This window comes from Grus americana, chromosome 21 (assembly GCF_028858705.1).
Source record: "Grus americana isolate bGruAme1 chromosome 21, bGruAme1.mat, whole genome shotgun sequence".
NCBI classification, from domain to species: Eukaryota; Metazoa; Chordata; class Aves; order Gruiformes; family Gruidae; genus Grus; species Grus americana.
Window position 1 is genome coordinate 2,206,096 of NC_072872.1, and position 27,636 is coordinate 2,233,731.

Below are 27,636 nucleotides of genomic sequence, written 5' to 3' on the forward strand. Positions count from 1 at the left end.
CCTCGACACATGTGCCAGAGGCCACTCTGCTATGGATTAGACGACTAGGGCTTTTTTTTCCCCCCTTCTTCCCCCCCCACCCCCCCTCTTTTTTTTAAGTTGGGATTTCTATTTGTTTATCTGGGATTTGGCCAGCTGGGGGTGAATTCTGGTAGAGAAAGAGTCCCTGCTGCAGATGCCACTCAGTGGCTCTGCTCCACCCAGGTATTGCTCCACCTGCATTCTGCAAGACGATGAGCTTTGATTTCTGTGGGAAGCTCAAGTGAATAACAAAGGCTGGAGAAAAAGCTACTGTAAATAAAACTATTAAAGCAGCCCTGTAAATCCAAACAAACCCCACAGCTCATAAGCTCATTAAAATTTGATGCAGTTCAGACTAAATTTTTTAACCTCTATGCTTTTTTATTAATCTCCTTCCCACCACACATACTGCTTTTTATGCCTTATTACTGTACCTTTTAGCAACAAATATCTAAGGAATCCTCTTAGCGACTTTTACGTTGACACAGCAGCATATTGCTTTCCAATAATCACATTACAAATCCTCTTTAACCCTTTCAGCACTGGTAAGATACAAGGAAAAAATCTGCCAGACCGTTTTAAATAACATCATTAATGTGCTGCCCTTAGCTCAGTCAGAAACCGTGTACAAAACAAGTGAATCCATTTGTCTTTACATGTCGGTTTCCTCCATTCTGAGTTTCAGCAAAGATCTTTTTTCACAAGAATCAAGTAACATTACAGATTCCTCATAAATTTTTTCCAAAGCACTTTTAACTGTTTTTCAGTTTTAGACCAGCTGTTTCAGTTAGCAGCTTTTAGACCACCTCTGATGAACAAAAGCCCCACAACCACATCATCCCTCTGCCAAAGCAATTTGAAGAATGTACCTCGCAAATGGAAGACTTGGATCCTGACTTAGTTCTGGACATGAACACGCTAAGCAGCCTCATTACCACCAAGTGCACTTCATTCACAGGAGAACGTTCATTTTTCTTAGACACATCCTGCAAGGAGAGAGCTTGCTTACTTACAGAGGTGAGCCCAATGTCCTAAGCATCTAAATTTCAGTGCTCTGATCCTCATGAGAGCATTTCAAATTTAAGCTCAAGCAGAAATACTAAAAAAGCAGCACAAATTCCTCAATATAAGGACAGACAGTGGCCCGGACATCAAAGAACAGTATTACACAAGTGAGAAGCTATATATGTCAATTTGGCATTACTGGTTATGTCTGTTTTAAGAGTTTAATTCAAGGGAAACAAATTTTCATGCTTGCTTGTGGACACCAGAACCAGGAAACAGTGAGAGTTACACTCATGTAATTTTCTGCCTTAGGTGAAGTGAGCCAAGAGAAATAAACTGCCTGAACACATCCATACAGCATCGTGTTTCTTTTGAGTCCTATGCATCTAAGTCCTCCATGGAAAGAAACCCTGTCTAGAAGGAGCAAATCGAGAGCGTGTGCACATACTACAGCTTACCTTTTTGTCCATGCACAGTTCTGCAATCAGCTGGGACAGGAGGTTATCTAAAGCTCCCTTATCTTTCTCATCATCTCCATCTAGGTCTGTTGTGAGCATCAGAATAACCTGGGAATAGAAGTCAAGAGAATTAATAGAAGGCAGGTTCCATATTTCAAGATAAATACAGATTATCTTTCACAAAACATTGAAGATTTTATCTTGATTAATCTATGTTCTTTCCCCAATTCTGCCTGCACCATCATACCCTAGTACAAACATTCAGTATAAACTCAAAAACCCTCCCAAACACATGGGAGTTCAAGGATTTTAGCCCTTAGGCTCATCAGCCAACTGTAATGCCACACTGAGAAAGGGCACAAGTCTAGCAAAAGCCTATGGGTAAGGAATGCTGTGCAAACAGATCAAATGCTTTAGAGATGGACTCACACACTGTGACTAGGCAGGAAAGAGAAAGGGAAAAGCATGTGCAAATAAAAACCCAGCAGTAGTAGTAGCGATTAACTGTTTGATTAAGGCTTAACTCCTGAGCCCTCCTCACTGACCTGCATATAAGGAATGGCCCGGACTCCTCCAACGTTCCTCAGCTGAGGTAAGTTTTGCAGCAGCCTCTCCAGCAACATCAGTCGAACCATGTGGAGCCTGGGAAGTCAGAAGCCAGGAATCAGACAGGAAGCGCTCCAGACACATCACAAGAAAAATTAGACTCAGCAGGATCACCAACAGAGCACTGTGATTTACCACGGAAGTTCAGAGCACGAGGAAATCCTAAGGTCATCAAATCTGCAGACAGGAGCGGACTCCTTCAGACCTCACAGGCAAGCGATGTCAAAGATGCAAAGCAACTCTGACAAGAGATGTAATTATTCCCTTCAGAACTACACTGCCTAGCGTGACGACCTGCAGAATTCAACTCTCCAGAAACAGATACTACAAATCAGTTCCAAACTACGCTGTAAAAATGACTGAGCATCTGTTCCCACAGAATGAAAAACTGCACATCTTTCCCAATGTGCTTAGCACTCACGCACACAGTTTTTTCCCTAACGCTAAATTTCACAAGCTTCCAAGCTGTAGATTTTAGTGATTGTTGACTAGACTCAAGCAGGATTTCTTCATCACTTCGTACAGGCAGCAGTCTTGTGGGACACGTGTTAGGTCTGAATAACACGTTACATGGTGAATGCACAGAGGGAGGCATTCTGCAATGGCAATTTGCTCTAGTCTGCTTTTCTGACTTTCCATTTTTATTATCCAACAGAGTCATAAATCATGCCCCGTGAATTTCGGCGCCTATAGCCCACTCCTCTATAAACAACAACACTGCAGACCAGACGTGCTACTCTTGAAGAGGAAAACAAAGCCCCTTGCCTGTTGCTGGTGTGGACGTCTCCCTCTGCCTCCCCTTCCCCTTCTGAACCATCTCCCTCTTGCTGGCCTGTGGTAGTGCTGATAGCTCCCGTGCTTGAGCTGACGCTGCCTGGTCCCGCAGGGTGGCCCTCAGCTGTCGTGTCCCCATAGGCACTGCTACGGCCAGACACTGAAGAAGCAAAAAAAAAAAAAAAAAAGGAAAAGACGATGTCAGCGCAACTGAACAAGCCTCTTGCTTGCTTCACAGCAACCAATGCAGCTGAACTATGCTTTGGAATTATGGTTCTAAGGAGATAACCACTGGTTATCTTCATAAGGCGGGAAAAGAGTAATTTCTACAGATGCAACTTAACACCACTAGCATTCCTCTGTTTGCCAGCCTCATCTTTGTGGCCCAAATGGAACTGGTTCTGTAGCAGTAATTTAAACCGAGTCAGAAGAAGTGTGGATGGGCAGCACAGATGTAATTTATTTTTATAAAAGTCTGTGATTATTTTACCTGGATATCAGTCCCAAGCAAAAAAGAGAGAAATTAATTCTATCCCATCCAAATTTATCCAGCAGTATAGTGAATTCTTTCAGTCTTGCTCTAGGCTACTGCATTCTGTTATTACAGGCCAGCAAACACTACTGCAGATTCCATGCCTCTAGAGAGCTACGAAAAGTGAGCAAATATCCAGACTGTACAGCACTTTGGCGGTAACCAAAAAATGATGCATGGCATCGTCTATTTGGAACTGAGATTTCCTCTTCGCCAGGGATTTACCCAACCCCTCTCACTCTGGTAAAGTGTGAGAAACCAGACGTAGAGACACTAGCACAGCAAGAGATACTTACCACTGTGCTCACCAGCTACGGAGTCCACTGCGCTGCCACCGCTCTCAGAGCCCACGCTCCCACCATGGTCTGCAGGTGAAGTCCGAAGAGTCGAGCCGTCTGTTGCAGCTGTGCTGCCTTCATCATCAGACGCTGGAGCTAAGAGAATAAAGAGAGCTGTTACAAGTAAAAACACTGCCTTGATATAACTTCAAAAGACGCACATGACACGAAAGAAAAGCCCTGAATATTTGTCTTTGGATTTTGTGTCAATTTTCAACTACAAATTGAAAGGGAACTTATAAGAACATTTAAGCCCCTAAAAGCAGTGGAGGGGAGATAACCTGAGAGGGAAACCTTCTCGTCAAATAGATAATCACGCAAGTTACTTGAAGAACAATGTCTGGTTGTTTACAAATGCAAAGAAAATACAGTATATGGTTTATTTTGTCTGCTTTAAGGAGAGGAAATAACTTCCTCAGAAGCCTATAATGAAAGTCCATCAAAGCAGGAAAAGGCCATAAATACGCTATCAAAAATACATGAAGCCAATAGTAATAACTGGTTCTTCAAAACCATATTTACAAACAAATTTTAAGTCATTATTTAGGTCAAAATCAAAAAAGCTTGATTCCTCGCAGTGAACAGTTACCTGATGCTGTTGTATCTGAGAGCGTTCCGGCATCAAGAGAAGAAGAGCTGGGTGCTTGGCCAGACAGTCCTAAGCTCTGAAGTCCAAGTGCACTACTGCTGCTCCCTGCAAGAAAAAAAAACAAATTATGAGTATCTGTCTATGAGAGAATTATGTTAACTCTGGCCTTCTCTGTACACTTCACAGTTTTATTATCTTTGCTCATATTCTATTTACATTTTTGACTGCCAATGATGCCTGCATCTTACCTTGCTGATCTTGTTGTAGGCTCAGGGCAATGGCCAATTCCACCATTGTTTCATCATCTGCATCCGGAGGAATATCCAGCATAGGAGGGAATCCCTCTGCTCCAGCCAGAAGAGCCTCCAGGGGAGAAGGGTTGCCATTATTCACATTTTCAGAAGTCTCCAGAACCATAGATTCAGACTATGGAGAGGAAACACAGTGAGAGCTTTCATCAAACCACCACCAGGTAACGGGGCACTGCAAACTGATTCATCGTAACTAAATTAAACTCAAGCACCTAACATGCTGAAAAGGCTCCAAAGAGAAGCACTTTGTGCTTACCACCATCTCGAAGTCCCCATGATCAACTTCGCTTTGCTCCTGGCTTTCTTGTCGGATATGCTCGCCATTTGCTATCCCAGAACTCTGCAGTTTGTCTTCTGCATCATCATCGTCATCATCATCCTTATCTCCTGAGTTACAAGGGATTAATTCACAAAGGCACTCACATCATCACGAACAAGGTAGTTAACGCTGGGAAAAAAACCTAAGCTATGCTTGGTTTACATCCAGTCACCACCAGATTCCATGACAACTACAATTCACATCAATGCTAAAAAAGTATCTCTTGGACAGAGATCTGATACCCTACTTTTGGTCTGCACACATCTTTACGACTGATTTATAAGGACTTGAAAATATGCACAGAAACATTAAGACAGTCTGGATGATTACTATCCCCTAGATAAAATAATCACATTTCCCTATCGCTGAAAGAGGAATATCTCAGAGACGTCTCCTCTTTGAATCCCAGAATATCAAAGGAGAGGTGAATGTTTATTAACAAAAAAAAGGAAGGGGGGGTGTTAGGGTGCAAGAGAGAGCAAAAGAAAGGAGGAAGACTGGGTTTAGTCTTTTTTAGTCCCAATTTATAAGACCACTTAATTTTCCTGTCTCTTCTGACAAATAAAGCAGGTCACGTTCATTTAAAGGCAAAGATGGATGGATCTTGCATACCCATAGGAGTATTGCTCCGAGGGGAGGATGGCAAGGTGACATGTCTCCGCTTGTTCCTTGGCCTCAGCACTCTGATCAAAGCTTGTTTGCAAGAAAAGCTCACTGCAGGATCCTAGAGGGTTAATAGTTAATCATTAAATTCTTAAGCTTTAAGTGTTTATTCACAGTATTTGGAAAGATAGCTAAAAATACACTTATGACTCTCTGTTGGTCATGATTCATGTAAGACATACGTCACTGCCTAACTTCTAAACTCCCCGTCTCCCCCAGCAGCCATAAAGCAATACTTATCATTCCACATGCAGCACATGACAAACATTACTAAAACACAAGGAGAGAGAAATTTCTCCTTCATTCACTTCTGGCTGTACAGTTTTGACTGCATGCCTCTCTTTTGTATGTGCACTACGTATTATCACTCTACCTGTATTTAATTCTCTTCATGTTATAGAATCATAGAATTGTTCAGGTTGGAAAAGACCTTTAAGATCGTGAGTCCAACAGTTAACCTAACACTGCCAAGTCCCACTAAACCACATCCCTAAGCGACACATCTACATGTCTTTTAAATCCCTCCAGGGATGGGGACTCAACCACTTTCCTGGGTAGCCTGTTCCAGTGCTTGACAAGCCTTTTGGTGAAGAAATTTTTCCTAATATCCGATCTAAAACTCTCCTGGTGCAGCGTTACAGGCTGAAGAAGAGCAGAGCAAGATTATATACCGGGCAAAGTAACATCTGCATGTAGATCTTGGATGCTGTATGGATACAATCCAGTTCACATGTGCAGTATCCATGGATAATATCCACCAAAGCATTGACCGTGGCTTCAACGTGAGTGAGACCTAAGGAGGAATGAAAGTAGGACTGTAATCAGCTTTCATTTCAGCACAGAGTGAGACACTGCAGGAAGCATCTTTTGCTTGTAGACTTCAAGGCACAACGTTAGCACCACAAACAGATTGAAATTTCCATCCAAAATGAGCTTATACAACAGTCTCATCTGCCTGATGGAATCCTGTGCACACCGTATACCAGCACTGCTGAATATCCTCTAACACCATCCATGAAGTCAAATGTGAATAAATCAATCATCAGTCCCTTTTTACTACCACAACACACGTACTTCCGAACAAAAGTATTACAGCAGAATTTGCAGATATACCTTAGAAAGCACGTATTGCATCATTAGCATCTTAAGCATAGTTTGGAACAAGTAATTTTCTCTGTTTACAAGCTTAAAATAGGATCCTTCACAATACAATAGCAAATAAAGAGCTAGCACACCTGGCAGGCAGGCAGGGGCAAGGAAGGCGTTTTTGGGTTTTGATGCATGTAGCTTCCAGAAGTGGTTAACCAGCTGGGTAATAAATGTGCAGCCATCTCCTTCAGCATGTTTCTGGGCCTCTTGCCCTTCTTCACTCTCTGTACAGATTAAAAACCAGTTGTCAGGTATGGGAAGCATTAATAAGCAGGGTAACACCAAGTTTATTTGAAATGGCTTTGGTTAGAGGCTCTGACGTCCTCATCACAAGGACTATCGCACACCTAACAAATGTGTCAAATACAGTCCCTGTCTCACCAAACAAGATACCCCAAGACACCTTCAATTATCACTACAGAAAGTTGAAGACAATTACAGACTTAACTATCTACCTGTTTCCAACTGTGGCAGCTTTGATTCAGTATAGTGGACCAGATTGTTGGGTCTCATAATAGCAATGGATCGAGCAGTGATGACCAGCCTCTGAAATACTTCAGGATCAAGGTCCTTTCCTTCTTTAGTTGAGGAACTCAAATACTGAATGGCTTTACTTAGCAATGCTTGATCCTGTAAAGTGAAAGAAAACATAGGCAAAGAAAAACAACAGACAGCAGCACAACAAAGCAACTGAAGTACAATGCAGGACAGATCCTGGGGAAATACGGCACTCGCCGCTTTAATTCTTGGCCAATGTCATCTAGGAAGGACAATTGATATTACAAAGTCACCCTGTAACAAAAGAAATCTGGCTCAAGAACTGGTTTTCACATTTGCTTCCCCTTGGGCATAAGTGCGGATGGAAAGACCACTGTAAAAACATAATTACTCAAGTAGTTAGCAAAGGCTATCTGCAGGCATCTGTGCACTGACTGCAATTATATTAGCGCATAGTCTAACCACTACGTGCTCTGGTACTTCCCTGTCACCCTAAGCCAGATACCTGTGGAAACGGAAACCAGAGCTACGGACACAGCTTGCAAACAAACTTTGTGTGTTTTGACATCCTTATTTCTCTAGATTAACTGACATTATTTCTCACCAAAATCTTCAAAAAGCATTTTAAGTAGTGAAGTTCTGGTGAAACGCCAAAGCCAGCAAGGCAGGCAGCAGGAGCTGCTAAAGGAAAATTAGCCAGCAGGTTTACGCTGCATGGAGGAAGGGCTTTCTAGGGGCATGTTGCACTGGCAAGTTAGAGGAGATATTGAAATCCTTGCACCAAGTTACCTTGTGGTTGTGGTAAGCTGAGCGGCTGGTGTGCAAGCTAGCCAAGAGGCTCTTGGTTTGCTGCTGGACGCTGGAAGGAGCTGGCATGGACAGCAGCATAGTAGCCAGCTCCTGAGCTGCCACCTTATTCTTCTCCTGCTCTCAAGAACAGACAAAAAACATTCTTCAGTACATTTACTATTAAGGTGATGAACGAGTCTGATTTCTCAGCGTACCTGCAGCTCCCTCCCCTCCCTGCACTGTGCATGCAAGCTTCTGCCTTCCTTTAACACCATTTTGATAGCCTCCTCAATTTATTATTTGACATTTAAGGAACATTTCACACATCTACATCAGAAAAGTCCTTCTGAGATTTATGGGCTTCTACCCTGCTGTTTTTGTAAACGAGGTCACTCTACAGCACAAAAATCCCAGTGGCGATAAATGCAAATGCCAATTGTCATTCTAAACTAGTTTCAAATGCTTTTCGCTAAGTCAACTTTCAGATCAGTGCTCTAAGCAAAACGGATGCGGCTCTCTTCCGTATCAGGCCCCCAGGGCTGCAGGAGGTGCTGCTGATCTTGCCCCTCCTCCCCATCTCTGAAAGCTCAAGAATGTATTCAGAAAGTTACTTGCCTTCTCGTTGACTGGTCCTACAGCAAAGCAGCTTTCCAGCGCTTCTAAAGAACTCACTACTAGCCTGAAGGGAGAAAGGAAAGCAGGCTTGAGTACAGCAACCCTTCTCTCTCCTTAGCACTTTGCTTTATGCGGGCTACAGTCATGAGTAGCTCAGAGACAGCTAACGAATGCCAAGTACAAAATCAAAGCATGATAAAACCTGCCACAGGCACCATGCATATCATTTCATTGTGTTACAGACCAGAGTTAAACCTGGCTCACGCTCACAGACAAACTTAGGACTGCTTTAATAATCCACAGCTGAAAGACAGGGGCTTTTCTCTACCAAAGAGGATAAAACATTTCCTTACGCAGCCTGCAGCAGGGATAACTTGGATTGTCTTGACAGTACCAATTCACCATGGCCCACAGACGTACATATGACTGCAGATCAAGGGTTGGTATGACACATGGGAAAAAGCGTAACCGACTTTTCTAAGGGAGCAAGATTCTACTCGCTTGCTATTTTCACACAGGTTGCTCCTTTCAATTTGGAGTTTCAGCTAAAATACTCCAGAGGAAAATTAACTTGGAGCACTGGGTACGACCCAAACGACAGATGCTGAAGTCCAAACTTTTGACAGTGGTAAGGCAGGCTAGTGAAATACTTGCCCCAAGGGAAAAACCTTAGTTACAACTTGCGGCAAAGTGCTGAATCTCCCTTGCAGCACCACTTCGTGCCTTGCGGTAGAACTACCTGAAATGCCACCTGAGACACCAGAAGGAGCAATGCAAGAATACAGGAAAAAGGAGGGAAAAGATAGCATTAAGGGGAGAAATAACAGGGTAAGATCGGATACGAGGTAGAAGAAACAACAATCGTCTGTTTTGGTGGTGATAAATAACATTACATTCCCCTACCCACAGCCACCCTCCATAAAGCTAGTAGGGGAATATAAGTGGGATAAAAAGACGCAAGGAGGGAACGAAGCGAAAAGAAGAGTCTGTCAAACAAGCAACATTTATGCTGTATACAGCAAATATCTGCAAACCACCTCATCTTTACATTTCGCTAAACCATCTGCCATGCAATGACCAGAATGTAAAGAAGCAAATGTCACTTGGAAAACAAAAAAACAGTCAACAAAAGCCACATCATGTGTTCTGTCTCTCTGACACACACTCATTCGTGCAGAGAAAAGGATGGCATACTAACCGGTCCAGGGTGGTTAGGGACTCAGTTTCAGAACTTTGGGGGAGCAAAGAAAAAGGAAAAAAAAAAAAATGTGTAAAGCTCACAGAAAAACTCCCTAGAACACATTCTAAGCAAAAGGCAAATTAAATGGAGAAATCAGGAAGCCGGGACAGCGCTATATACAGTAAATCTAAGCATGGTTCTTCCTATCTGGGCAGCAGACGCTTGCCTAATAGCAAAACACATAAAGGAGACCCAGGCTACCTAGCACAGAGCAGCCAAGCACATTGCTTAAAGCATCACTGAAGGTTAAATCTGAAGTACAGACACCAAACTTCTGATAGGAAAGCTGCCTCTCGCCTGCCCTTTGTTGTTCCTACTCAAGAGGCCCTTTATAAGGTCACCATGCTGCATCCTGTAGCACGTAAGTAAAAATAAAAAGAGTAGGGTTTTTTGATTCTGAGTTTTTAGGATTTAATCCCACCGCTTTGGAAAACCAGAAAGCATGTCTGTGCAGAGAGGGACATCTTGTGGAAATGTCACAGCAGAGGAGGGAAGAAAAGAGAAAATAAGCACAGGAAAAAATCCCATGAACTATTAGGCAAAATATTAAAAGATGGTCAAACAGGTCCATCAGCTGGATGCAACTGCCACTTCCAACCCTGAACCTGAGCACTTCAGTAAGACAAAATTAACTCACAGTCAAGCAGTGTATCCCTTAAAATGCTCATTTTCCAGCAGTGCTAGTTCCTCTCTGATCTGTTTCCCTCCTATCCTTGCTAGCTTGCCAGACTTTCTACGACCCTTATGGCACAGACTCTATGAGCTCAGAGAAAGAAGATGGAGTGGGTATGAAAAAACAATGTTCTCTTTATTCTGCTAAATATATGCCCAGCTCACCCTTGTGCTTTGACTCTCAGTAGGGATATGAGGGGGAAAAAAACCTAACACTTTCTCCACCACAGTAGTTACACCTGAGACATATGGGCTACAAGGTAAGTCGGTGGGAACCACTCGCCTAAAGCAAGGTCACGCACAAAGTCCTCCTCAAGACTGAACTTAAACTTCAGAGAGGCCTAACCTTCGAGAGCTCTAGAGAATGAAAAAGGGCCAGCTTGAAATGAGAAAACGTACCAAGAAGGCAGAAATCTCTTCTAGCTCTTCAAGACTACTGAAGTTACAAATGAACTTAGCAAAATGAAGCATGCACAGAGATCTACCCATCTACTCCACCAGATAAATCAAGAGTGAGCGCAAAGTCCTGCTTTGAAGATAATCACTGACTTTTCAGTTGTTGTTTTGTATGGCGGTGAGAACAACTCACTAAACTCCCTTAAGTTCTCCCAGTTAATAAAGGCACAGAAGCGCACCTAGGTCCCCTCTAGAGCAACTACCCGTTTTCAAGGAGAAAAAGAGATGGACTGCAGAGATACCTCTCCAGGACAGTCCCACTGGCAGCAGCAGGGGTAGCCGACTCCGTGTCTCCAGTGCCATTCCCTTGATTCAGGTTTGGAGGACAAACGTTGCTCACTGAAGCAGATGGGAAATCTTCAGGGGGCTCATCGGGCCATCCAAACTGTTCTTTGGTTTTGCCATAAATTTTTATGGAATCCATCATTGTGACTCCAGCAGGATCCACAGAAGCCCCAACTGCAACGATGAGAGAAACTTCTTTAAAACGAACAAAATAGTTTATTTTGAATACAAACAAGCATAGCCTCATAAGGTTGGGACAGCAATTATACTGCATCATTAATATACACCCACTCTGGCAGTTTCACCTCCTTTTCAAGGCACTTTATTACCTCAACACAAAATTATTGAGCTGAGCTATTGCGCATTCATCCACTGCAGCAAGAAACCACGCCATAAATAAAGTTATTAAATGTTCAGGGTCTGCCCCTCAAACTGTTTCTGTAGTCAGGTCAAACGAACAGATTGTGGAAACCCTCCCTACTATGAGGTGAAGCACAGGAGCTTCAACACACCCAAGCAAAACCAACAGGTAGTTAAAGCAAACAATTAACAAAGACTTACTGAAGATGGTTAGTTTTTTGTCAGCCTGCAAGGCCTCCTCGCGAGTGAAAGGGAAATCAAACCAACGAGCCCTGGTCATGTTCAGCTGCATGGTGCGGCCAAAGATCTCCAAGTATGAGGGCGCTCTCTCTATCGCTTGTGTGCCAATCTGGATCCGCATGCCTGTCATCACCATCGTGCTGTTATTGTTCGTCACTTCAATGGTGAAACCCCCAGGCTGTGGAAAACAAATCACAGCTCAGAAAGGTGAGGTCAAAAATTCACTGCTAAGCTAAAAATCTGAAGTCTCTACAGAGGTGCCTCCAGTGTTTATCTAACACTATCTCAGGATTTGTACAGGGTCATTTGAACAACACAGACTTCCAAGAAAAGGTTGTCAATCCAGACAATAATGTCACAATAACAGAAGCCCCAAATTGCCCCATTTACCTTTGTGTTGGCCACATACATGCCAGTGGAATTGAGTCGGTGCTTTATCTGCTGAGCATTGTAAACCTGCAGCAGGTCATTGCCTCCAAACTCCACATCTGTGAGTTGCTGGTTGTGTTCAAAGAAGTCAATAGGGAAGTTCACTTGGCTGGATGTGCGAGTTGCTAAATGGGAAGAGAGACAAAATACACTGTAAACAGGCAAAGCTATGGTAAAAAGCTGCAGAATGAGCTTGTCTCCTTTGGAAATGCCCACGTGAGCCAGATAGCTATGTATTTTTATATACATCTACGGAAACATTTTACCCAGACTTAGTACTTAGCCATGAGGTTAATGGTAATTGTCAGATGCAAACACGTGAAGTATCTATACAATACTGATCAAGCTTTGCATCTGCATTTGCCACTGCTACCTTGCACAAGGTATGTATGAGAAATCCCTTACTAATAGCAGCTGCCTTGCGCTTGCGAACTGGCTTCATGATGCTGATGACGCTGCTAGGTTGGAGAGAGGGCTGGAGCCAGTAGGAGGTATTCTCTACATTGGCCATGTAGATCCTCAGGCTGCCATCTTCGCACAGGAGGATCATAGTGGTTCTCTGCTGCTCGTTGCAGGCTGTGTGACGGATGGCCACCATGTCCTGAATCTGCAAAGGCGAGCAATGCAAGTCAAGGAAAGGACCTGGCAACTGCTGCTTGAAGAAACAAACTCTTTGCATTGGAAAAGCTGCAAAAACTAGAGATCTTGTTGATGGAACAACAATAAAGCACAATGGAAGGGCCAAAAATACAGGAACTATGACTGACCTTTGCTTTGGCTGGCAAGGTTTTAATCTCCTGGATGAGAAAGGTGTCCGGCTTCACCATCACCACCAGTGGGACACCCGTGGTTTGTTGAACACAGCACACCAAGCCGGGATGGTTCATCACCTCAGACCACTGACACAGTGCCGGTGAAGTCTTACTCCCACCATTTGAACTGCAAGAGATGAAGGGCAGAATGACATTAATTTAAGAAGCAACAACAGGTGAAAACACACAAAATCCATCACCATTCAAATCAGTTAAAGTTTCGTCCTCAGCAGGAATTCAAAGCACTGCATTAATGAACAGCCAGGAACATCAGTGCCCAGTTTATAGGTGAAAAACCCGAGACATTCACTTGAGCGGGCAGAAGGCACGAGCATCCCACCTCACAGCCCTGATCTCTACCCCAAAAACTCAAAGAAAGACAGTAACATTTTATGCCCGAAACCAAGGGAGTAATTTTAAAATAGCTTTCAGCTATCTTTTTATCTGAACAGATGCACAGTTCCATGTTTCGACACACCCAGTGACACTAAGCAAAGGCCAATGCAGGAGAATCTGTGTGACACTGCTCACTGGAACACAATAAAGCTGCAAAAAGACTAAGCTAAACTTAACTGGGGCTAGGGAGCTCTTGGAACCTGACCCTTCTACAGAGCCTACTCACGACAGTGGCTTTGTGTCAGGCTAGTGAAGAGCCTGTGGCCTAAATGCCCAGCTCTGGTTGTCAGAACAGATGACGGAACAGCTTTTTTTCTTGCCACATTCATAGCATAAGAGATTGGTTTCCCTCAAGGGAGTCTGAAAATAAGCCTTTATATGCACAATACACAAGGCCCACTGCAGTACTGGTGCCGAAAGGAAACAAAGGCTTCCTGCTCTGCAGCCTCCATGAGGGTGGGTAATCCCATCGGTTCCAGCCGCCGCACCAGCAGCAGCTCTGCACTGTGCAGCAAAGCCGCTCTGAAGCCACCTTTCCCCTGTGAAATCCTAGTGGGAAGAAAAAAATGCACGCGTGCCCTGCTGCCGAAACAGCCGGCTTTGGTTTCAAATCATTCTGCAATTAAGGCAGAAGCAACATGAAAAGTAGCAAGAAATCATCAGTCAAAACGGGATCTTCAGCACAAGCTTTGGCCATCCAGAGCTGGGATGTTAAGAATAATTAGTAATATTTAGTAATAATAAACAGAAATTAAAACTTCAGGGGAGCCTTCCACACAAGCCTCACCTCTTTATGTTAATTGGGAATAGCCGCTGTACTTCCAGATTGGCCCGGCTGATGGTGGCTGCAAAGGATTTGCCTTGGCAGTAACTGAAGAACAACATCTGTAGCACATGGGAGTAATACACGGACACACCTCCTCCTGCTACCTGGCCATTACTGTCCTGTAGGACCGGAAAGAAACGACGACATTTAAGATAAACACACATCCTCCAAAACACTCTGTCAAGGCTTTTGAATTTCTCACGAGGGAATTATTCCAAAAGCCTCTCCCCTGCCCCCTCCCCACCAGTGAGAGAACGCAGCCCTAAACGACAATTTTCTAAGCTCAACTCCTTGGTGAACTCATCCATCAGATACTTCAAAGGCTTTTGAAGGGGATGCTGAGATTGCATCCCCGTGGGCCGTAGGTAGCGCCCTCGGCTACCGCATCTGTGTGCTTGAATGCTGTATGACAATCTCACATGGAGCACTCCCCATGTTCCCAGCTCATAAAAGAGCTTTCCTGAGGGCCTCCTTCTCATCTATTCCCCTGTTTTGGAGTAGGCTGGGGTAAAAACACTGAGTGAAATGTGGACAGGTTTTAAAAGTCACCCCCCAAGACTACAGAGCTGCTCTTGACCAGAAACAGAGGCTCGTTCCACCTCTGCAGCCCCAGCCACGGTCAGTAACTTTATCCATTCTGGTTACTGCACCTTTGGAGTGCCTCGCTCCGAGAGCAGCGCTGCTCTGAAGCCATCACCCTGCTGAGAAATCCTGCTGGGCATGACTTCAGAGCCAGCCATGGAAAACACGCTCCATTTTCTAGATGAAAGGATCAAGGGGTTTAATTTTCACCCCCACCCCCTTTCACTGCAAGGATATTTCTCTCTTTAGAGGAATGGCAAGCTCATTGATCTAGATCAGGGGGCTTAAAAGGAGGAAAAAAGAAGAAAAAATAAAAAGAAAAAAGGGAAACTTCTGCCTTCTAGGACAGAGAAGGCCACTGCAGCCCGTGCTACAAGAAAGGGAAGTCACCAGTACCTTTAGGTCCTCATGACTGACTTCAAGCACATTGGTGACGTAGAAAGGGCCATGCTGGGCACTGCTCGCCTCTTCCATGAGCTGCGTATAGATGTACCCAGCAGAGGACATGATCACTATTATGTTCTTCCCCTCCTCGTTAAAAAGGAAAGTGACATCCCTGATTTTGGAACTCGGTAGAAGGAAATAGAAAGTTGGACTCAAGGCATCTACAGAGAGATCATAAATCTGTGGGAAGAATCAAGGAAATAATTAACTACTATGATACAAAACAGTGCAAACGGACAAGAGTTGAGACAAGGGAATGCCTATTAGATGTTATAGTTAATTTATCTTCTCTTTGGGTTCTTTGGTTTTGCTTTTTCTTATGACAATAGTAGCCAAACGCCACGAATTTTTATTGCCAGTTTATTTCTAATTAAGAACATTATTCTTCCACATGCAGCTCCACAGAGATGCAGACTCTAATGTCTGAAAGAAGACATATCATCAATGGCTTATGGCCAAACATACCTTCACAAAATCTGCAGTCACAATAGCAAGCTCTGTTTGAGATCCTGGCAGCCACACAGCTTTAATGATGAAATTTCCCGTGGCTAGTTGGGGATGAAGTACCAAATGATCAGAGACTGATCCAGAGCTGCTGAATGTCAACACGTGGCAGTCCTGGAGCAATGAAAAAAATTGGTCAAATATTAGAACAAAATGTTTATAAACATTTGAAGCCAAGAACCGAGTGGAAAAACCAGCATTCCTCTTAGCGTCAATAATGATTCATAGAGTAAGAATTTAAAATTCCTGCATTTAAGATGAATGACATGAAAGTTTGTAAAGAAAAAAAGAACCCAAAAAACAAACACCAAACCAAAACCACAGAGTCCAGCTGTTTCTTAGCTAAAGAATAGATTTGTGGATTCTGCACTGTGAAAGCTGAATTTAAATCTGGGAGAATACAAAAAAGAGGAGTTCTGGCTAGAAAACACTAGCTGTTACAGACTAGTTCTAAAACACTAAGTTTCACATGACTAAACCTTGACTCCTGTCTTAAACTGGCCTAAATACAGTAAGAAGTATTATTTTGAGGCACTGTCTCATTTATTATATTATTCATATAGGTCCTGCTTCTTTTACTTCATGTATCTAGTAGGAAGGTGATTCAGGAGCTAAAATTAATGACAGACCTTTGGAGCTAGCCCTGTGCTAACCCCTCAGAGGAAGGAAACACAGCTGGTTTTGAGCTGACACTTCCAAGTGCCTAGAAAGGGTTTGTCAGGCACTTACTTTCAGTCCACACACAGCCAGGTAATCCTCCTTGCAGGGATTTCCGGTTAGGCTCAGTACAGTAAATGGAACGGGTGCAGATGCAAGGCGAGTAAGGGTCAATTTTCTTTTGCTGGAGTCTGCTTGTTTCAGCAACGCTGAGAGCTGAAGGACTGTAATCTGCAGAACAAAAGGAACTTATTTACCCAATTTTACAACTGAGGGGAAAAAGGTGTTTCAATTTCAGCTCTTTGACTGTGTCCCTGCAGTTTTCACTGTTTCTGCTGCAAGAACTCTTTTCATTTTCCTTTACATTCCAACATCCCCTACAGAGTTAGAGGACTCACCTTGCCCTTTTCATGACTCACAGCCAGGTGCTGCCGACGTCCGTGCGGGGACGACAGCACACACATCGCCACCCGCCTCAGCACATGAGCGCTGATCAGCTGCCGGATCGTCTGGCCCTGGTCACCACTGTAGTTCATGCGGACGTTCTCAAAAGCACCTTCTTGAGAGCCGAGAGTTGGGACCTGAGTTGTTGTACAAAAGCACATCACTGAAATTTTTCTGTTGAAAAGTAATTCCACTTAATGAATGATTAGCCATAATCTAATCACTCATAATAACCCCTTTAGTATCATACCATCAACTGATCTGTCATTTCTACTGACTTGTCCAAAGTATGCAGCTCATTGAGAGCTTGCTGTGCACGACTGCTGCTCCCCATGGCTGAAGCTTGCTGGAAGTTTATCTGAATGGCATCCATCAGGAAATTCAGCATCTCCAGCACCAAAGGTGCAAAGGAGAAGTTGGCCTACAAGAAATAGATATGGCAAGTGAGGCACGAGACACTCCTGTTGGGAGTCTTCACAACAGCTGCACGTCAACTGGTTTTTAAAGCCTGATGCCACTTTTATGATCCCTCTTATCATAAACAGCAGCCTAAAAATCAAGCAACTTGGCTGATAGCCAACACAGTCTGCCTAAGATCCTCATCATAAACCATCTTCCTTTTAACAATCAGTTGATAATTATACCTGGGACTGCAATTCCTCTCGACAGCCCTCAACGTTTCTACACAGGCTGCTCTTCTTGGGTTTTTCTTCATCAGGGCCTTTCCCCTCACTGATGGTGACCTTGGCTTTCTCTGCAGGAGAGGTGCTTGCATGTCGAATGACACTCTCGGGCACTCTGGGCTCGCTCTGGAAGGCGGATTCTTTCATGGTAGAGCTCATACCACTGCTGGGAGTTCTCTTCACCAAAGCCTGCGAATGACACAGCAATGCTGAAAGCCCAAACCAGACTCAATTGTACCACTGACAAAACAAATACAGATTGCAATAGCAGCAAGATCAACATAATTTTCCAGAAGTAGAGTGCAATTCTCTTAGAACGCGATTCTAAAGAATTCACAAAACAGTATCCTGCATGCCATGCTCCACCCAAGTGTTAGAAAAACTTTCATATTTAAGAGAAAGTTACTTTCTTTGCTTCCAGTGGAAGCCATGGGAAAAGGTGGTATTTGACTGCTGTGCGGCTTAAGCTAACTTGCAAATTCTGTAAAGACAGGTGGAATCCCAGTAGTCACTAGGACAGAGATTTGCCAATGCACTTATTTGGTGCAAAAAACAGAAATTGCCAGGCAAGTTGTAAATTAAGAGGGTTCATTATAAAGCCAAGGCCTTCCAGTCTTAGGACTCTTATGCACTCGTATCACGACATAACTTATTGCAGAAGAGAAATCTCTGCTAACACTTTAGAAACTCCAGAAATCACAGCTTGTATGTTGACATGAAGACACTTTACCAGGCAACTGCCATCTTCCTTGGCTCCACAGTCGCAGAAGAACGATCCGTATTTGGCATAAGAAATCTCATGATCCTTGTGACAAACTTTAGCACAAACGGTGCAAACACCAACCCCATCAACCATCTTGCAAGTGTGACAGTGATACCTGCACAAAATAAGCCACATGAGTTATAAAAGGCAGTGCCTCGGGAAGGCTCCACGGACCGCAGTCCACAGACCATTTCCTTCTCGACGGCCAGAAATATCAGTCTGAAATCCTGAACACAAGTTTGAGATTCTTACCAATGTTGATTCATGAATTCTTTCTGTGTGATGGTGAAGGTACAGAGTTTATTACAAAGAGAATCTTCATCCTGTCAAGAAGAAAGTTGTTTTAGAAAGGCGTTCTAACTGCGACTACAGTAAAGGCACACGGTACAGAAGGCATTCCTCAGACACTAAATGTGCATTTTTAAGAGCAGCAAGTTTTAGCACCACCTAGCTAAAAGAAGGCAGCTGGTATCAAAACACATGGAAGGAGGAGATGGTGACATTTTATAGCAACTCGAAAGACTGAATAAAGAAAAAAGCAACAAAAATAATATATTGGGATGACAAATTTTAAATAATGCATTAATAACAGCTTTTTTCCCCCCACCCAACAGCACTTAAAAGCCTAATGTAAGTCAGTTGTTGATATAAAAGCTAGTAATTGACAAACAAACCAGTAGGAACAAATCCATCTTACTCCAATTCTTCCTTTTTGTTTTCTAAAAAAACCCCACCACTTTTAACTGTTGTTGACAGCACAAAGTGAAAAGATCTACGCACAAATGACAGATATTCTCTTCCAGATCTGACAACTAGGGTTCTTCACTCAGTCTCACATTAGGAACAAACAACAACAACAAAATCTTAATTTATAACCGGAGTAATTCTGATTTGGAAGCTGCAAAACAAATCTTCATCTCATTTGCAGCAGTAACTGTGTCTATTGCCTACCGAATCTTCAGCTTGAGAGTCCTCCTCCTCCACTGCCAACTCTTCCACCCAGTCCGAATCCACCTCAATCGCCCGTTCCTCTCCATCAACAGAAAGGTGACTCGGTCCTTGGCCGCTGGTCTGGCTCAGTGCATTAGTGACATCGGCCAGGTAAGAGACAATATGGCACGTACACTCCAGGATAGTGACGTGCTATGAAGCAGAGATGAATGAAAATGAGAGGCAGTTCTTAGATCCCATAATAGCTCCTATAAGGTAGGAAAAATAGAACAGCCCCCCTAACCAAATTGCTTTAAAACTCCCACTATGAAACCAAACGGGACAGCTGGTACAGCTCATGCCTGAGATTTATTCCCGCAAATTAAGCAACAGTCATGTGTCTTACCTTCCCTTGCATGACGTTAGCATTCATTTTTTCTACTACATTCTTTTGTGACAGGTATTTCTTGCTGTAACACAAGAGAAGATCATTACAGTCCTTGGGAAGTATAAGCTCAGTTCTCATCAATAGCTTCAAGCATTCAGTTTGCTTTAGATTAACAAGAAGAAATGTATAAATGCAGTAATTAAACCATCGAGAGTGGAAAAGACAAAGAAAACACATGGGTGTTCTTAATGGGGGGACACAGATCAGCCTCTCTCAGACACTTTATTTTCCGAACAACAAACTAAAAAATAAACATGTCAGTAAACATGAACTTCTGTCCCCAAATTACCAGGGGAAAAAAATAATTAAAAAAATAAAATCAGTCAAAGTGATGGAAATGACCGAACAGTAGTACACAGTTTGCTCTTACCATCGGCCTAGCCAATCAACAGCAGCACCATGAAGCTGGAGGTGTCCTGCACCTTGTCCTGCACTAGCTAAAGTTGCCATCACGACCATCAGTTCAGGAAAACCCGTGCCATCGCCGTTGGCCAACATTTCTGTTGCCATTGGTATTAGAGTACTCAGTAGAACAGTGCACACGCCTTCTCCGACTTGGCTAATCAAAAAGAAGAAAGTTTCAGCCACAATATGTCACCCACTGAAATACAGCTAAGCTAGACTGGAAGAGCACAGACACAGCAATGCCTTCAGGGCAAAGAGCAATCCTCCATCACTTCATTTGAAAGCTGACAACAAGAAGCCATCAGCAACTCACAAGTAATCTGCACATCTAGAGAACAAAAGAAATGAACAGCACACAAAAGAAACTACAAAGATTGTACTTTACCTGTTTTCCCGAACAATGTAAGTTGTTAGGAGTTGCAGCAGTTGCCTGTTCTCTTGCACAACATCCAGCTGATCTGAATCTTTGGGTGGGGACATGGTCATCCTGGTTAACCAGGCCTGGAGACGTACAGGCTCCACACAAGCCAGTTGAGCCAAAGAGCCACAAAGTCGGAGCAGGCTGGGGTTGGGACTCTTCTCAGCTGGTGGAGAAAATGCCTAGTGAGGGACAGATGCTACAACGAACATGTTTGAAGATGGCTTTCCATTAAAAGTGTGAAGCTGTCACTCCACTTCCTCTTACAGCTTTTCTTTCATGCATCTTCATATCGCAGGCTAATACAAGAACAGTACAAGGTGGACAAAAGCAGGACAGAAGAGATTCAACAAGCACTTACTGAGCTGGAAGAGCTTGGTGAAGAATTTCAGCACCCTGTTACAGAACTTCGCCGAGAGGTTTTCATTGGCTGTTGCCATCATGATCTGGACCAGTTCTCCACTATATAGAGGGGGGAAATTAAGTCAGCTTGGTAAAAGATGACCCATTCCTTTGTTCCACTTGCATTTATTTATACCTGCCCTCACATTTAAGATTGGCAATAGTTTGTATTAACGTTGCTCGGCAGCCAAGCCACCGAAACTGCTTTCAAGCAGCAAACTCCTAGCTCAGACTAAAACTTGTAAATCTCACAAGCTCCCGAGTAGCGTGTCAGTATTCTCCACATATCAAGTCACAAAAGGGCCTCTACCGGTTTCCAAACCAAAATCCAAGATTTTCTTGCCCATTTTTCCCTTCCATGTTAACAAAGTACAGCCACCAGACTGCTTCAATTTTGAACTGTTCAACAAGTAGAGAGCAAAACCAGACAATGGTGAGCTTTCTAATAGAGAAAAACTTTCCTCCAGTTCACTCTCATATCTCTTCAGAACACTGCTGTTGTGCTATGCTGTTTCCATCACAATTTGTCTTCAGAATTCTAAGTCGGGCCCACATCCCACCTCCATCCTTAATATTATCAATCTATTGCCCTGAGGAAGCACTGAAAGAACTTGAGATTTTGCAACCTGATCTGTAACTGCCTTACAGACCAGCACCTCTCAAAAACCTCCTTATAATGCCTTTGACAAAACAATCATCTTGCAAGATTCCCCACTGATGATCATGATGAGGACTCGTCAAATATTTTTAGTGACAAAGACCTCGGTCCTCTCCCACACAGAAAGTCTTTTCACACTCTCCTGCACTGCTTGAATACACAGTTCTGTATTTTCCTGCTTTAACATCACTGAGGTACTGACAGTGACAAGCTAAGAGAAAAAGGAAGAGAAATAAAGTTCTTCAGCTATGACTTTCAGGATGACTTCACCTTTCTGAAAAGAATTCCTCCATGGCTTTTCGGGCCTGGCTGCTCTCCAGCTGTTTCTCCAGATGCTGCAAACATTCCTCCAAGATGGACTCATCCAGGCCACTGAGGATGAAAAGCAGCATATTAAATAAGAATATATAACAGCAATTTCAACAATTCTGAGAGCCAAGAAGTGCTCGATTTTGCTAATACAATTTTAATAAACTTTCCAATAGCTGAAAGCATCTCTCCTTTCAAGACAAGAGAAAAATAACTGATGAATAAACATACATAAACACCAGCAAATGTTCAGGAAAAAAAAAGTGGCACACGATGCTGTAGACAAGTCACACAGTCAGAAACCTAGAATACTCAATCGTTCAGACTTCTCACATTACAAATTCCTCTAAGTGGTCGCTCTTTCTACACTTTAAGTCTCTTTTAGTGTTACTCCTCCCCATTCTCTCCTGTGCTCATCCCCACTCCACAACACATCCCGCAAGTAAAATCCAATTATGTTTACATTCTCTACCAGGAGGTGCGGTAGATCTCCCTCTGAATACCTTCCATCCAGAGAGGATCAGTGTTGAAAAGATGCAACATCATCATGCCTAATGGTTTTATGTTTCAGATGGCTAGAATCAACATCTGTGCATCAAGCTTATTCCCTCTATGCACAGGGACTAAGGGGTGGGAAGCACAACTCTGGCTAGTTTGCTACGATAAAGCAGGGATCAGCCAGCCTTATAAACAGCAACAACAGAGACAAAGGAATATACAGCAAGTTAGGTCGGCATCTTCAGCTTTGATTTTGTGCTTGTATTTACTTAATTTTCTATTTGCTTATATAAAAAACCTATCCAAATATATACATGCTCCATCCAGAGTTACTCGAGATTATTAAAATCCACACTGCCTGAACAGCAGCACTGAAAATTCCGGTAATGTGAATAGAATATCTCGTATTTTTAGTCTACAAGTATAGAAGTCTTCAACAGATAAAAATAAGCTGATTTTTTGCCTTTTCGTTGTGCTGTTCAAGGACCGACACTGATGTTTAAACATCCTGTAGTAATTCTTTGTATACAGCTTTGTTGGAGGAGAACTATAAGCCATGCAGCCAGTTACCTGTTTGGATCAGAGTGATGGGCCAGTATGTTGTAGCATCCTGTGATCAATTTTTCATAAACACGTGCCAGGAATTCATCTGATTCTGCAGGGCCCAAGATCCTTTCGAGGGAGTTGCTGCTTATTTCTGCCACGCTCTCTGTGCTGGTCTCCAAAAGGAGGGGCAGTAGGGAATGAATCACCTGTGGTGGGTTCAAATCATCTGACCAGCTTGAAAAAAAAAGCAAACAAGTTAATTCTCTGCACGATGCATCAGAGAACGTTCTTACTGGATAAAGCAGAAGTCACACAAGTAAGGCACAAGTCTGGATGGAAGTCAGTGAGGAAACCCTTTTCAGAAAGCTGGGATACACTGACCCAGCCAGTTTTCCCCTCAGAAAAACAGTCCTCGTTAGGAAAACTCTACACGTTACTTTTGCATCTATACAGTTACATCTTCCTAGGCAGTCACGCTATCGCATAGTACGGCTTCTGGGCTTGTCTGCACTGTCAACAACTTTTTTTTTTTATTTCAGAATATCTTAGAGCAAGTCCCTGGTAAAAAATTATCTTTCATTTCACTTTTTCCTTATGCTTTGGAAACATCACACAAATGAACGTTAACTAAACACAAATGAATTAATTAGATCCGTATTGTCCCAGATTATATCCCCATTTCTTCAAGTCCCTACTTAACAAAAAGGACTAAAGGTTTCTCTCAGGGAGTCTGACTTTTAGAGATATCAGATCAAGACAGAAAGGCTATTTTTCATTCATTTGGAATTGTACACAAAGTAATTCTGTTAAAGGCTTAGTTTGAAATACAGCTCCAGTTCACTAAGTGTTGCACCTGAACAGTCTGATGAAGACAGACATTCAGAAGAGCAGACAGATCTATACAGCAAGAACGGGATATAAAACCCAGCACTTACACAATGAGATCCCCAGTGAGTCTGACCAGGGAGAGAAGGGTGTGCTTTAGGGAAGCTGCAAGAGGTAGGCTTTGGCTGCACAGAGTACCGAGGTGGGCGGCCTGAACTGCACTGATGTAGCTTTCTGCGGGGATCGTGTCATTCGCAAAGGCGTTGCGCTAAGGATTGAGACACACACGCACAGAAATCAGAACCGTTTAACAGAAAGACACGCTGCCTGCCTTTCCCAGCAATTTATGGCCTTAAGATCGCACCAGATCGATCCACAAGGCTGGACTCACCCATGAGCCAATGTTGGGAAACTCATTTGTATGAATGTTGTTCCATGATTCACACAATGTCTGCACAGCTGATGGCAAGTTCTGAACGAGTGTTGGACCTGCAGTTAATACAGAATCAGAAGTCACCAAGTAATTTCATAGTTCCTATTGAAAACCGGAATGCTTCTACAACACTATTTAAAATTAGATTATTTGATTAAGACACAACTGTAGCTAAGCTGAGCTGTAATTCTACTGAGGGCTAGTTTCATGCTTTTCTACAAGTCAAAATCATCCCTAAAGTTTGCAAGAGCTTCCCAGCTTCTTTTACTTTATTTAAACAACAGGAAACATGGCGAAAATACTAATTCACAGCAGTCTTCCACATATCAACGTTTCATAATTCCCCTTACTATGTCACGCCACCAGAGCACAAACATGGCTATAAAAGTATTTCAATAACTCAGATAAACCCACAAGATAGTTACTCTTTCAAGGTTTGCCCAAGTTTTTTAGTTGTTAGGATACTAAAAGGAAAAGACTTCCCAGTCTGCTGCTGACAGGCTAACGCACTCATTTGAACAAAGTGGTGGAGAACACCTTAGCCAGCGTACAGCTTTGAAATTGCACATTGTAGAAAGCTTCACCTACAGAGAGAAGGAAATGTGAACTATCCAGTACCCTCACCTAGAGTATTAGACTTGCAACGGCTGGATCCGATGGCCAAGACAGCAGCATAACCTCGTAGCTTCTCTTCAGAGGGTTTGTTCTCAGTGGAGCCCTCTTCAGAGAGGCTCCGTAGCAAGTAAGATCTGCATTCAGGATGGAAAGGACTCATTTCAGGAAACAGCTCTGCATTTCAGAACTAAGTGTGTCAATACAGTGACAGGTAAGAAAGCAAACTTCTGAAGTTCTGCCCCGTAATTCGTGTTATACCATTAAGGGAGTTCTGGGCTTTTATCTCCTCTAAGCTACTTACCAGGAAAAGCACCCACTCAAAAGAAAAAGCTGATCTACTTTTGCTTTCTTCCACATAGGTTCTAACAAGAGTTTAGAAGACTTCAGACTCTTAATGCAAGAATTAAATTCCCTCTCTTTCTTGATGGTCTGACAGTCTCAATACTATCTCAGTGAAAAAACCTCAAGTAGCACTACCTGACAGAGTGGTAAGAGGAGGTTCCATCTTTGGAGGAAAGGCTAGTTTTGCAAGCTTGCAAGAAAGTCTTGAAAGATCAGACAAGGAGGCTACTTAGGAACAACAACTTCACATACAAGGCTTGAGAAGCTACTTTTTTTTTTTTTCTTTTAAAACAACAGACGCTCTAGGGGACATAAGTTAGAGTAATTATACTGGACGATAAAAAAAAAAAAAAGCACCTACCTCTAGGAAAACAACAAACAAAATGCAAAGCAAGCCCTATGCACAGAAGCAAACTGTATTCCTACTAGTGATCCTAAGGGCTGTACCTGGTAAACGTAGCGTAAGTGTCAATAAGCTGTAGCGTAGCAGGCAGGAGGTTCTTGGTTATCTCTGAAGACTTTTGTGGATCAGTTTCTGCAGCTAGCTTGGAAAAGTGCTCATCTAGAGAAACCTGAATCTTGGAAATTGCAGCATCAAGGGTGTAAATGGACTGTAAACTGGGAACTTCGTGCAGTTGGAGAATAGTTGTGCAATCAACACCACAGAAAGAAGATATCTTAAAATATAAAGAGATGGAACAGTAAGTGCAAATCATTCCACAAAAATAGAAGCTCCATACGCACAACTGCATCCACACCACCTTACCTGTCGCGCAAAGTATTCCTCTGCTATTTCCACATCATACTTCACTGAGCTGCACTTGCTGGAGGCCAACTCAATGAGAGAAGCAGCGTGGTCAGCTTTCATGCCCTGCTTGGTAAGGTGATCCTATAGATGCCAAAAAAAGACCTGTCACACTTTAAAAGTGCTCTATAATTAACCACTCTGCAAACTACCAGGCTAGAACACTTTAGAAAACACGGACACAAGTTCCCATTTCTCACCACCGTGCTCACATAACAAATCCCACGTGCAGTCAGCAGGGAAGAACAAGAGACTGACATTCTTACTGCCAAAAACATTACAAAACACCCCTCTAAAGATGAGGCTCTACCTTGATCCATGTGACATAAGATGTGATTCGCAGCCGGGAAGACCAGCGCAACGTGTGTAAAATATCACATTCACTCATCTCTGGTGTGTTCGTAGCCAATTGATTCATGTAGTTTTTGGATGGAGGCAAAATCCCTAGTATCCGCCACAATATCAAGAAGTAGTACTGAAGTGCACAGGCTTCCTAAACAAAAGTACAGTTGGACAAATTAATAATTGCAGTTTCCATCATTACAGCTACTGAAATTATCTCATTATAGAGTCTAGACTCCTGTAGATGTGCCGAATCAGATGAACATACACTGGACTGAATTTCTGCCATATTATACAACAAATTATGCAACAAAGAGGAGCGAGAAAAGAAAAAGGAAAGATTATACAAAATTTTTCTGCTTGATCATATTCTAGCCAGACCTCCTGCAATTAGCAAGGATATACAGCAAGTCTAAAACACGTTATGAATTAAAAACTCATAGGAGATGTACCACTACCACACACACTACCATTAGCTATGGGATTTTTAAGTTCCCCATTACTCCAACCAGAACACTTTGGTTAAATACTTGGCTCAAAAATACTAAGTTTAAAAACTTGTTATTCCTCAACACAGACAACGTTACAGTCTTACCAGTGCAGTGACATTTTTGTTCTCTTTCCTCCTGAGTGTATCAAACTGTGATCCAGCTGCAAGTAATGAAGTCAGGGCTGTGTAAAGCTCATCATACTTCATAGTCCTAGAGAAAAGGACCTCACAAACCTGCAAGACATGACAAGTCAGGATGGTTGCTTTGCAAATTGCACAGCTCTGTGTTTATGTACAACCAAGCTCTTCTCTTAAACATCCAGAATACCCACAGAGCAAAACCATGCAAAATAAAACTTGAGGAAGTGAGTTCTGTCAAGTATTTCTTGCCCCAGAGTACCAATGAACCGGTTATAAGGCAGCATGCATGAAGCAGCCCATAACCTCGATGACAAAAAATTTAGTGAGAAAACAAAACTCAGGACGAACATGGAGCAAAACGATGAGAAAACAACTCTAATGCTGTGTGTCTTTGTCTCGGATCTTTTGGCAGCACTGAAAAGTAAGCGTGGATATGACAGGGCGCCCTGTCAGAGCATACATATTGGAATCACAAGTGTTACTACAAGCAGTCCAACACATCTTCGTAGATTGTGCATACTGACCTCCCTGACACCTAACTGGCCACAAAAAGGAATCTCATTATCACC

At 42.9% G+C, this 27,636-nt stretch overlaps 1 protein-coding gene across 6 annotated transcripts in view; it reads right to left on the minus strand.

Moving 5' to 3' along the window:
- UBR4 (ubiquitin protein ligase E3 component n-recognin 4) overlaps positions 1–27,636 on the minus strand; it is a 78,668-nt gene that overhangs the window by 35,861 nt on the left and 15,171 nt on the right. For 2 of the 6 annotated variants that reach the window (XR_008580076.1, XM_054849284.1), the window contains exons 22-64: positions 27,032–27,160; positions 26,405–26,587; positions 26,056–26,178; positions 25,737–25,966; positions 24,957–25,081; positions 24,291–24,388; positions 24,010–24,167; positions 23,099–23,308; positions 21,992–22,093; positions 21,023–21,123; positions 20,629–20,827; positions 20,209–20,397; positions 19,797–19,860; positions 19,412–19,603; positions 18,713–18,783; positions 18,428–18,575; positions 17,659–17,886; positions 17,265–17,435; positions 16,969–17,151; positions 16,643–16,801; positions 15,875–16,027; positions 15,362–15,589; positions 14,345–14,502; positions 13,117–13,288; positions 12,755–12,956; positions 12,311–12,474; positions 11,882–12,098; positions 11,278–11,494; positions 9,866–9,898; positions 8,668–8,731; positions 8,053–8,187; positions 7,221–7,395; positions 6,852–6,989; positions 6,288–6,409; positions 5,566–5,677; positions 4,891–5,021; positions 4,572–4,749; positions 4,324–4,428; positions 3,693–3,848; positions 2,856–3,024; positions 2,030–2,126; positions 1,485–1,592; positions 891–1,007 (exon numbers count right to left, since the gene is read on the minus strand). Coding sequence is in view for 5 of the 6 variants with exons in the window: in XM_054849284.1 (XP_054705259.1) it covers positions 891–1,007; positions 1,485–1,592; positions 2,030–2,126; positions 2,856–3,024; positions 3,693–3,848; positions 4,324–4,428; positions 4,572–4,749; positions 4,891–5,021; positions 5,566–5,677; positions 6,288–6,409; positions 6,852–6,989; positions 7,221–7,395; positions 8,053–8,187; positions 8,668–8,731; positions 9,866–9,898; positions 11,278–11,494; positions 11,882–12,098; positions 12,311–12,474; positions 12,755–12,956; positions 13,117–13,288; positions 14,345–14,502; positions 15,362–15,589; positions 15,875–16,027; positions 16,643–16,801; positions 16,969–17,151; positions 17,265–17,435; positions 17,659–17,886; positions 18,428–18,575; positions 18,713–18,783; positions 19,412–19,603; positions 19,797–19,860; positions 20,209–20,397; positions 20,629–20,827; positions 21,023–21,123; positions 21,992–22,093; positions 23,099–23,308; positions 24,010–24,167; positions 24,291–24,388; positions 24,957–25,081; positions 25,737–25,966; positions 26,056–26,178; positions 26,405–26,587; positions 27,032–27,160 (6,414 nt within the window). In the remaining variant the exon portion in view is untranslated. The remainder of the gene's footprint in view (positions 1–890; positions 1,008–1,484; positions 1,593–2,029; positions 2,127–2,855; positions 3,025–3,692; positions 3,849–4,323; positions 4,429–4,571; positions 4,750–4,890; positions 5,022–5,565; positions 5,678–6,287; positions 6,410–6,851; positions 6,990–7,220; positions 7,396–8,052; positions 8,188–8,667; positions 8,732–9,865; positions 9,899–11,277; positions 11,495–11,881; positions 12,099–12,310; positions 12,475–12,754; positions 12,957–13,116; positions 13,289–14,344; positions 14,503–15,361; positions 15,590–15,874; positions 16,028–16,642; positions 16,802–16,968; positions 17,152–17,264; positions 17,436–17,658; positions 17,887–18,427; positions 18,576–18,712; positions 18,784–19,411; positions 19,604–19,796; positions 19,861–20,208; positions 20,398–20,628; positions 20,828–21,022; positions 21,124–21,991; positions 22,094–23,098; positions 23,309–24,009; positions 24,168–24,290; positions 24,389–24,956; positions 25,082–25,736; positions 25,967–26,055; positions 26,179–26,404; positions 26,588–27,031; positions 27,161–27,636) is intronic. The other 4 variants (XM_054849286.1, XM_054849285.1, XM_054849287.1 and 1 more) reach the window with 4 other exon arrangements.